Source organism: Glandiceps talaboti, chromosome 15 (assembly GCF_964340395.1).
Source record: "Glandiceps talaboti chromosome 15, keGlaTala1.1, whole genome shotgun sequence".
NCBI classification, from domain to species: domain Eukaryota; kingdom Metazoa; phylum Hemichordata; class Enteropneusta; family Spengelidae; genus Glandiceps; species Glandiceps talaboti.
Window position 1 is genome coordinate 7720736 of NC_135563.1, and position 11916 is coordinate 7732651.

The 11916-nt window shown below is 37.0% G+C and overlaps 1 protein-coding gene across 1 annotated transcript in view; it reads right to left on the reverse strand.

Annotated features, from left to right (window-relative positions):
* Positions 1-9210, reverse strand: part of LOC144446907 (transient receptor potential cation channel subfamily M member 8-like) — a 33706-nt gene extending 24496 nt beyond the window's left edge. The window contains exons 1-8 of the mRNA XM_078136753.1: positions 9200-9210; positions 5970-6216; positions 5273-5364; positions 3184-3373; positions 2632-2793; positions 1312-1509; positions 707-896; positions 68-236 (exon numbers count right to left, since the gene is read on the reverse strand). Coding sequence (XP_077992879.1) covers positions 68-236; positions 707-896; positions 1312-1509; positions 2632-2793; positions 3184-3373; positions 5273-5364; positions 5970-6216; positions 9200-9210 — 1259 coding nt within the window. The remainder of the gene's footprint in view (positions 1-67; positions 237-706; positions 897-1311; positions 1510-2631; positions 2794-3183; positions 3374-5272; positions 5365-5969; positions 6217-9199) is intronic.
* Positions 9211-11916: the final 2706 nt, after the last annotated feature.

Sequence of the window (11916 nt, forward strand, 5' to 3'; positions counted from 1 at the left end):
AAAATAACCCATTCTCTTTTTTTTGCCTAACAATCAAATTTTGCTTTTTAACATTGGGTCAACTTACTCTCTGATATGAGCTTTATGGTGAGCATAGGATAGTATGTCAGCAGCCCTTCCTGTTCCTTCACAGATAATGGCTGGAATACCTCGTGATACTACTTGTCGTACAGTACGTATAGCATCAACGCCCCCTTCTATCAACAACATTGCGACAGGTACAGCTAACCCTGAATCTGCAACAAAATGAGAAAATATTACAGCAAATAGACAGACACTGGCTTTGCCACTGAACTCAGCAATGTAATATGATACATAATGAAGCACCTCCATTGTTTGCATACCCAGAATTCCCTACCCCAGTTCGCAGCAGTCAGTTTGAGGCTGATTTAAATAATTTGACTTCTCTTACTGTTAGAGAAGTTACATGATGTACAGGTGGTGAAAATGACTTTTCAAGACTTACTAGACATCACTTATGTGGTTTAATAGGATGAAATCAGCTTTGCCTTTGTTCCCAGTATTTAGTGGCCATTTTAGATTCTCAGTAAATGTTTTTTAAAAGATTTTCAATGCTATTTTACAAATTTGCGAGGTGACCCCTAATTTTTTAAACGATGAAGGATTCGTGTTTCTTACACAATAGCAAAACTTAAGACTTTTACTTCTAACACACACACTACACCAATGTTAGTCTAAAACTTACTTTCTTCGTCTTCAGGATCAAATGGAGCTGATATAATTCTCTCAATTTCAGCTCTAAGGTTGAGTTCCACACCATATTTCAAATCAGTGCCGTTGTCTACCATGATAATATGGGTATGATCTGGATTGAGTGGAACTGGATGACCACGTAATATCACTGGATTCACTTTGTACTTCGCTGGGTACAAACCCTATGAATTAACAAGTTGTTAATGTACATAATCTAAAACTATTCTACAGTAGCCGTATTTATTTTGACACATGAAAAATTTGAAAGAATAGCAAGTTAGCATGTGTACCAGGCATACTTTATTATTTTGCAGACAGTGGAAGGGGAGAGTAGACACTACTTGTAAATAACTAAATTATCCAATCGGCCCGCCATATTCAGTGCAATTGTTGTTGACACCAGTTAAAAGCTTTCACAACTGCTGAATATAGAAATATGACAGCCCATAAAGTATGCATTTTAGTAGCACTGATTGCAGAACTCCCTCATAACTTTTGGTCGACTATAATTTACAACATTTCCCTCTCTGTTACCAGAGTTTCTAAACGTACAGTAACAAAAACATAGCATTTTGAATCCATAGCAATTAGCCATACCTTTCCATCTGAGCTAACCAAAGCATCATGGTCTTCAATGTAGCCCCATGGTACAACACCAAGACATCGTACAGTTCTCTTTGCCTTGCCACCAACCCATTGCATTCTTTGGCCTTCTCGGACTGCATCACCCACTGCCTTGACAATACCGATGTTGGTACCGCCTGTCAGTAGCCATGTTGACGTTGTTTGAGCTGCCTGGGAGGTGACAAAATAAGAAGTTTTACTTACTGAGAAGAAAATGATACCTTTACAGTGATCATTCAATCTGAATATACAAATACATAATAGTCGACATTGGAATCCTACCTCTGCCACTGCTATCTCCTAACTCAAACAAAAGACTAAAATTTGTATTTACACATGAGACAGAAAATGCTATGGAGTAACAAATGCTTAGACACAGAACAAATTCAGGATAGTTTCTGGAGACCCTTCATAAGTGTCCTAAGTCAGGGTGGTTTCAGGAGACCCATCCATAATGTCGGTCCTAAGTCAGGGTGGACTCAGGAGACCCTTCCAATAAGTCCTAAGTCAGGGTGGTTTCAGGAAACCCTTCCATTAAGTCCTAAGTCAGGATGGTTTCAGGAGACCCTTCCATAATGTCCTAAGTCAGGGTGGTTTCAGGAGACCCTTCCATTAAGTCCTAAGTCAGGATGATTTCTAGATTGTGGACAGTCTAGATGTTTTCAGGAGACCCTTCAAAAGTGTCCTATGTTTCAGAGACCCTTCAAAAGTGTTGTAATCAGGAGACCCTGCACAAGTGTCCTATGTTTCATGAAGCCCTTCAAAAGTGTCCTATGTTTCAGAGACCCTTCAAAAGTGTCCTATGTTTCAGAGACCGTTCATAAGTGTCCTATGTTTCAGGAGACCCTTCATATTAAAGTGTTCTACATTTGTATGTTTCAGAGACCCTTCATTAGTGTCCTACATTTGTATGTTTCAGAGACCCTTCATTAGTGTCCTAAGTCAGGGTGGTTTCAGGAGACCCTTCCATAAAGTCCTAAGTCAGGGTGGTTTCAGGAGACCCTTCCATAAAGTCCTAAGTCAGGGTGGTTTCAGGAGACCCTTCCATTAAGTCCTAAGTCAGGATGGTTTCTAGATTGTGGACAGTCTAGATGTTTTCAGGAGACCCTTCATAAGTGTCCTATGTTTCAGGAGATCCTTCCATAAATGTCCTAAGTCAGGAAATTACAGGAGACCTTGTGCATGGTATAACGATCGAACCTTGTTTTATGATGTCAGCGATCTCTGAGATACTTCAGGTTATGATATCATTTACAGATTTCAAACCAAGATATTCTGAGGACTGTGACTTACATTGATCAAGCCTCTACTAAAGACTTCTGCATGTTGTTCACCAAGTTTGTAGTTTTTAGCACCACCGGTGATGGAGATAACAAGGTTTGGCCTGGGTAATTTCCAGACATCAAAAAGCTCAATAATGTCTCCAGGGGGAGTATCATCTGATAGCCTCACATACTATATTATTGAGGAATAATAAATATAGAATTTGATTATCACACAATCAGTTGGTTTACAATACAATACAATACAATACAATACAAGATAATTCAATACAATACAATACAATACGTACAATACAATACAATACAAGATAATTCAATACAATACAATGCAATACATACAGTACAGCAGTATAGTACAGTACCGTAACAGTACAGTACAATACAATTTACAAAACAATGCAATATTGTAATATGATACAATTACCATACTATCAATCACAATACAATATAATACAATACAATACAATACAACACAACACAACACAATTGAAATGCAATGTATTACAAAATGATGTTGTACAATGCAATACCTGTTTATAAGTATTTAGATGTCAACACTTACTTTTGCTGGTTTCTTGGTTCCCTCCCTTTCACTGACAAATTCAATTTTACCAAATGCATCAGTTGGATATTTCCTGACGTCTCGCTTGATATCCCAGGGTCTCTCTGGTTCAAGTGTAGATTCATACGATGGAGGCTGGTCCACTCCATCTGGCTGTATGTGATTCTCAGCTGATCGGCCACAACAGCAACTACATTGGTAGAAAATGAGTGTACATAAATTGTCAACAACAAAAAAGAAATTGGGATGACGGTATATTTTTCTTCATTCAGCCAAGGAATATATGAGTGATCTTAGGGGCCTTTCTCACTATGAGTCGCTAGATTCGTAGTGACATCCCCTTAGGTCATGAGTATTTCCCGACTGAATGAAGAAAAACATTGGAGAATAACATAATTATACCACAGCCAGTAATATCAAAGAAATATCAGGGAAAGATATGGCAATTTTGAGCATTATTTGACTTATATTTCAAACACAGCAGAACCAGTGACATAGACACATGTAGTCATGATGTAGTATACATTCCATATTTTTTGTTCTAAATGGCTCATGCATATAAAAAATGTAAGTTGTACAAGATGATGAACATGTTGGGTCCACTAAACAGATATTTTCAAAAATGCAGAATTGAACAAGTTATCTCTGATGATGAGGACATCCTACTTGTTATTGCAGAGAAACTCTAAAGTGAAAGTGGAGCTGCAGTAACAGATAATTTTACAACTGAATCCACAACTCAGGAACATGACACTGAGACAACAGAACCCCCCCCCCCCCACCCCCCAGAAAATGTGAGTAAAAGTGGATAGAAAAAAGACAAGAGGGACAGATCATGATAATGTTACACATAATTGGTAGTTTAGTTAGAAAAAAAGCACATACAATACTGAAAATACAGCCAGCAATCACAATTGCATCATAGTGGGTATGGTTCTATACTCCAAATTTTAAGATATTTGCTATTTTCCATTCACTGACTGAATGTACATGTTTGTATGCAATTTGGTTTTAAACCTAATTTAGCTTGTTTAGTTGAACAATGTCTGCAACAAAATCATTTAGCATAAAAATGGAGTGACCTCCCTTCACTAATAAATTCCGATTATAAACTACAGAAAGGCAGATCTATTCATGCAGTGTCAATCAATATATGAACATGTAAAAGGTGCACTGTACTCAATGTATAATCTGTGACACATCAGCCAAAGTTCCAAACCCTTTCACCTTTTTCAACCTGTTAGAGTGTTAGCTGACAGGCAAGGCATGACATGCCATTATGATACCTATTAAAGTTACAGACTAGTAAAAGTGCTTTATTCACTAAAACAAAGTAAAGCCAATGTGTTAAAAACTGTCATTCAACTATGTATTTGAGTCTCAAACGTAAATATGTACACAGTACATTGTAAACATGTACTGATAGTTACTTGTACTTTCACTCCATGCTTTCTATTGTACTGTAACTCAGAGATAACATGTAACGGTAAGTGAAGTCATTAAATATGTATTCCCTTTATTGATTTACAGTAGGCTTTGTAGTTCTGGGCTGGAGTTAGAAACAGAAAGATTGAACTGTCTGTGTCATCATCTCAGTACGAAGAATTTTGAAAGCAGTCTGTATTTGTAGAAATAGTCACTTCCCTGTTGAGTTTTAATGTATTTAGAAATATTTTACTACTAAACTACATGTACAAGTAGCCCAGGACAGTAGCCCAGGCCCTGCTATTACAATTCTACAAGTAAAGTAAAATGTACTCAATCATTTGAATAGCTACATGTAGTGTATAATATAATGCTTGCACATTTATGTAAATATATGCAAATTAGCATGCTAATATTTATGCAAATTAGCTACCACCTTAATTTTTTCATCTGTGGAGAACACTGGCTCAGGACACACTCAATGTGTTATCATACATTTGTGTTTCACTTGTTGTAGCTAATACTCATGTATAGATAATATCCTACACCACAACAACAAATTCAAAACAGTTGAAATGAGTATTCAGTTAAAGTAGCTCTTATGACTGTTTAGTACTTTTAATCAACACAAATATGGAAATCTGCCATTAAATGAAATACTTACAAATTTCCTGGTTTCTTTGGATTGTGTACATAACGTATACATTCCTTTTTGCTAAAAGTCTTTGCAATCCACTCGGCTTTCTTCAGTGTTACCTGGAGTACAAGAAACAAGACCACTTTATTATCTATCTTTATTATCTATCATTAGGGCTTCAACTATTACACATCAACAAAATGTTAGCCCAATGTGATCGATGAGGACGCACAGTACAGGGCTAGGGATACTGGGATACTAGTATACAAGTACAATTATGCAGTAGATGCATACAAAACAACCAAAGTTTTAGCTATTTATGCAAAGCTTCGAGGACTGTGAGAGAGTCTACTATTTATATAGCTGGGCTTCACATAGAAACCACTATCTTAACAGGTCCCTATTCATACAGCTGCAGCTGGGCTTCACAAGTTCACGTTGAAACCCATCCCAAAAGGTATACCTACAGCTAGCAGGGCTTCGAATTCACAAGTTCACATCAAAACCTCTATCCTAACAGGTCCCACTTATAAATACAACTGGGCTGACAGTACATGTACATGTACATTTGTATGTATCTACAAATGTAAGTGATGCTATCAGAATCCTGCCTGTCACAGAAACAAACACAAACAAACCCCAGGTAGACAACTACAGTGTACATTTGTACATGTATATGTGCATAAACAGCATGATAAATACAGCCATAGTAATTAACACTTACATCAAGAGGTTCTTCAAATTTCCATGACAGGTTTGTTTCTCGTCTTGGTAGATACCTGACTGTATGTGACTTCTCTCTGTTTTCGCTCTCTTGAACTCTTGTGGAATATTGCAAACTTTGACTCATATGTGATGGCCTCGAATGCAGTGACCTGGAATCAAGGCTTTGTGATTTGAACTCTGACCTTGGAGATTTGAACTCTGACCTTGGTGTCGATTCTACTTCAGGATACACTTGTGTCGAATACCTTGTAGATGCAAATGGGAAAAATAAAATGCAAATTTTGATGAACCAAGAACAATACCACAATACACTCCTAAAGCATGTACCTGTTATTCACATAAGAAAAATATGAAATATTCATAACATTAAACATCCATTTTGATGAGGCCAAATAAAAAAAGTTGTTTGGTTCCAGTTACCCGACCCCACCTAGTTTTTAAAAATTTTCATGCCGACCCTAAAAATAAATACTCAATCCTCATCCATATGGCCACTTTACAGTTGGACTGGCTAGACAGTAGGCTAAGAGAAATGTTGGTTAAAAAAGTCCTCTAAAGATGTACATGTATGTACCTTTGTACAGTTGAATCATAGACCCTACATGTCCATGTGTACGGTTGAAACACTTACAACAATGTACAATGCACATTGTACATTTAAAGCAATAATGATAGACTGTCGACAGTCGCTCGCGCCTTTTTTCCCTACATTTTATCGAAACTTAAGTTGTTGCGGCGCTCCGATCCGGTGCAATACTACTATAATCGCATACTGATATTGAGGGCCGAGGCTCGGGCCTTCAGCCCTCGATCTCTCGGGCCTTCGGCCCTCGATATCAGTATGCGATTATAGTACTAGTGTTGCGCCGGATTGGAGCGCAGCGACAACTTAAGTTGAGATAAAACGTAGGAAAAAAAGGCGCGAACGACTGTCGACAGTCTACAATAATGAAAGAGCCAATGAATAGAGGGTGCAATGGATTGTATGTTCCCCAGGGAGTTGAGGAAGTACAAGGGCCATTGAGTCGATATGATTACCAGGGGTCATAATTGTAAAGTGCTTTGAGCAGAGTGGGAAAGCGGTATATAAAATCTAAAATTGTTATTATTATTATTATAATTATTATTATTATTAATTATTAGGAACTAATAAACAATTGAATTCTTTTACCATCAATTAGACCATAGACCTTACTCGTGTAGTCTATGATTAGGCACCTATTTGAATATACATTTAGGGTCTATGATTAGACACCTATTTGTTTATACATGTAGAGTCTATGATTAGATACCTATTTGTATATACATGTACATGTAGATAGTCTATGATTAGACACCTATTTGTATATACATAAAACAGTACATGTAGGGTCTATGATTAGACACCTATTTGTATATACATGTAGAGTCTATGATTAGACACCTATTTGTATATACATGTAGGGTCTATGATTAGACACCTATTTGTATATACATGATGTAGAGTCTATGATTAGACACCTATTTGTATATACATGTATATGTAGAGTCTATGATTAGACATCTATTTTTATATACATGTAGGGTCTATGATTAGACACTTATTTGTATATACATGTAGAGTCTATGATTAGACACTTATTTGTATATACATGTACATGTAGAGTCTATGATTAGACACTTATTTGTATATACGTATACATGTAGAGTCTATGATTAGACACCTATTTGTATATATATGTATGGTCTATGATTAGACACCTATTTGTATATACATGTACATGTAGGGTCTATGATTAGACATCTATTTGTTTTTTCCATGTAGGGTCTATGATTAGACACATATTTGTATATACATGTAGAGTCTATGATTAGACACCTATTTGTATATACATGTACATGTAGATAGTCTATGATTAGACACCTATTTGTATATACATAAAACAGTACATGTAGGGTCTATGATTAGACACCTATTTGTATATACATGTAGAATCTATGATTAGACACCTATTTGTATATACATGTAGAGTCTATGATTAGACACCTATTTGTATATACATGTAGAATCTATGATAGACACCTATTTGTATATACATGATGTAGAGTCTATGATTAGACACCTATTTGTATATACATGTAGAATCTATGATAGACACCTATTTGTATATACATGATGTAGAGTCTATGATTAGACACCTATTTGTATATACATGTAGAATCTATGATTAGACACCTATTTGTATATACATGTAGAGTCTATGATTAGACACCTATTTGTATATACATGTACATGTATGGGCTAAGATTAGACACCTATTTGTATATACATGTACATGTAGAGTCAATGATTAGACACCTATTTATATATACATGCAGGGTCTATGAGTTAGTGCCAATCAGGAACAAGCAATGACATCTGCCCAACATACATGTACACACTTGCTCTGAAAGTACTAATTAAAAAGAACAATAAATACAAAAATGTACATGTAGAAAACGGAGTGACAAGTTTGTTGAGAATTAAAAAAAAATCTCATTGTCACACCATTTTAGACAAACTGTCCTTACCAGAAACAATTTGTCAAAACTCCAATTTTGAAGAAAGAATGGTGCAAACACTGTCCTTGGCAGGTTTCTAATGTGCTTCAAAAGCGTTCTACCATCCTTGAGCTTTAGTAATCTTTAAATGACAATGTCATAATAATATTTCACATGAACGGATATGGCTGATCAATCAAATGCATTATTGTTATTTTCCCAGGAACATCTTTACAACCTGAGAAAATACACTGGTGTGTTTTCTTGCTTGTCGCATGGAAGTATCAAGTCGGTACTTCCATGCTTGTGGAATGGTAAAGTAGGAATGAGACAAAATTCATGCATGGAGTCCTTCCTACATGTACCTCCATGGTAAGATGCACTGGGTATCTGTCCACAGGGAAACTTCACATTCAGTGAGATTTGTAATTTGATATGGAATCTCGAGGGGGTGAAGGACTCGAGTTTTGTGTGGTTGTACTTTTGCATTAGCTGCAATACATTATAATTGTAGCGTTTCAACTTTTTTGTGATATGAGGGTATTTTCTTATATTTTGCGCTTTTTTTCGTTCCGATGTTTAACTGGAGTTAGCTTTCACTTAAAAATCACAACAAACGCTACAATTATTGCACTTGCAGCTAATTTTACATACGACACCAGTCGTGCGAGTCAGAATATGATATTGATACATTGATAGGTAACTTACCTTTTGTGCATTGTGTTTCTAATCTTGGTATAAAATAACTCTACAAATTCTTGAAGGTCACCACGTCTGTGTAACGATAAAAATACTGATAAACTATGCGAAGTGAACTTTGGTCGTGGTTTCGGTGACTCGGACCCTTTATCTGATTATCGTTACCTCCATAGCCCCAAGATATACATTGTTGCACGCATGGTATTTCGTTTTCCACACATGCTAAAGTTATTCAACAGTACATATCATCGTGTTATAACTCCGTTTGTGTGTCCTATGACTGATATAACAACGCTAGTATTAGTTCTATCCACGTGAAAACAAGTTCGACAAACAACCATTAAGAAAGACAGGTGATTTCGTTTCACTTTCAAAAATGGCGTTGTTGTGGTTCCCATCGAGACAAAAACACCTTTCCGGGCCAAAGGTCACGGTGACGTATGCACAGTGTGCCCGCTAACGGTGAAAGTGAAAATATGTACTCCCAAGTATATGTAAACAAATGGGATCGTTACAGTCACTTGTGAGCTAATATTCTATTCCAGGATAGTAATATTCTAGTCTAGGATGATCATAATACAAAATAATGACGTTATTATGTATACACGATATTAAAAAGTATCGTTGCCGGTGATTGCTCCTAATATTAAAGCCATTATTTTGTATTATGACCATCCTAGACTAAAATATTATCATCCAGGATTAGAATATTAGCTCACAAGTGACTGTGGGGATTGTGCATGTGCAAGTGATTTCATATTAGGAAGCCTTCAGTAATTAAAAGGGGGTTTGGGTTGAGGGGTGGTGGAAAATATGGAAAATATGTTAAAATATTTCAAAACATGGTAAATGCTGCCAGACATGGAAAAGGACAATACTCCATGGTTTAAAGGAATTTATCCCACCACTGCCACCACGTTGAACGTGTTAACATTTATTCCCCCAACCACTACTACATACCACCACAGTATATTTATGTGAAGACACTGTTCACTATGTGGCACATGGAGCTGTTAGCTGCAATAATTGTCGCGTCTTGTTGTGGTTTTGAGGTTTTTTCGTCTGTTTTGGTGACTTTTTAAGTTTTAGTGTTTAACCCGCACCTGACAATTGTCCCTCCTACATCCGTCCTGCAAAGAGCCAGCCGTGAAGCACGGACTTACTAAAAATGTCGGTAACTAAGGAATACAATCGCCCAGTGGTCAAATATTAGCAATAAATCTATTATTTAGTCGGTTTACCTCATTTTGACTGCAAAAGTCCTATAGCGGATGACCAAAACTTTCAAAATCGGAACTTTTCAAGTTCTACTGTAAATTTAATCACAGCTCCTTACATACGTCGGCGCAAGTGTCTCTGAATTAATTATTCGTATCGCTCGCTATTTCAAATGTGGTGGTGTTGACGAGGGTCAATTGAATATTGCAGTTCGAACTTGAAAAGGTCCGATTTCGACACTTTTGTGATCTGAGCAGGGAATACTACCGTCAGAGGAATGGAAAGGGCGTAGATATTCGAACGATTGCTAATTGGTGCGCATACATTTTGCTTGTGGTAATACGCCGCGTCCACTGCTCTTTGCATTGCGGTGTTTAGAGTCAAGTCAGCAATATAGACTCGTGCACCGCCTGTAAACAGGGCTAGAGTCAAGTCAGCAATATAGACTCGTGCACCGCCTGTAAGCAGGGCTAGGGTCAAGTCAGCAATATAGACTCGTGCACCGCCTGTAAGCAGGGCTCGGGTCAAGTCAGCAATATAGACTCGTGCACCGCCTGTAAGCAGGGCTAACCGGAACCCTATGCCATAATTTATGGCAGCCTTGGCTGTTTATTACCATGGTTGCAAGGATGCTATAGTAAAAGTTAAACATGTTTTGAGCACCACATATCATAGGTAATAACATTGCACAGTAGAGTGTCAACAATCAAATAATATCAATTTTTGTGGGGTCACTAAGGGAACGGTCAGTTTCTTCGGTCGGGGGGGGGGGCGGTGGATTGGGAGGGGGTCACCCTGTTTTTGAAATTGGCAGATGGGGGGGGGGGGGAGTCATGCTGTTTTAAAAATTGTGGATGGGGGGGGGTGTCATTGTGTTTTGGATTGTGATGGAAGAAAAAAAATCCTTTTTTCTACAATAGCATATAGTCATGTCTGAAATGTGGTACATGTAAATATTTGTTCTTCTCCCTGTTTCTTACATGAATTCTTTAATATTACTTATTAGTTCAAGCATAACTATAAATATACATATACATGTATTACCTAGCTACCACACTAGTTACAGAACATGCCATGTAAATGCTTGGCTGTTTCACAATCGGTGCTTCATTTATATTGCACTTTGGGGCAAAAGTGAACTTGAAGGTTCGTAATGGTAATCTTCATAGATAGTTTATAAAAGAATTTACTCTAAAATGTTCCCTACTCGTCACTATGAACTTGTCAGAAGGGATTAATACACTTTCTATTTTGGACACTACATGTTATTGACACTACAAATCACCACATCTCATCAGATTCCAGTTTCTATTATACACTAGGTATGACCACCTAAAGTTCTCTAACATACCAGTGACTTTACTCTTCATACAATATCACTGTACCAATGTTACGGGGCCATTTTATGTGCCGGGGAAACTCATTTAAAACTTACATTTACGTTAGCTATTCGAAGCTTGGAAATATTACCTCAAACAAAGGCTATGGATAACCTAAACATTGCCTTA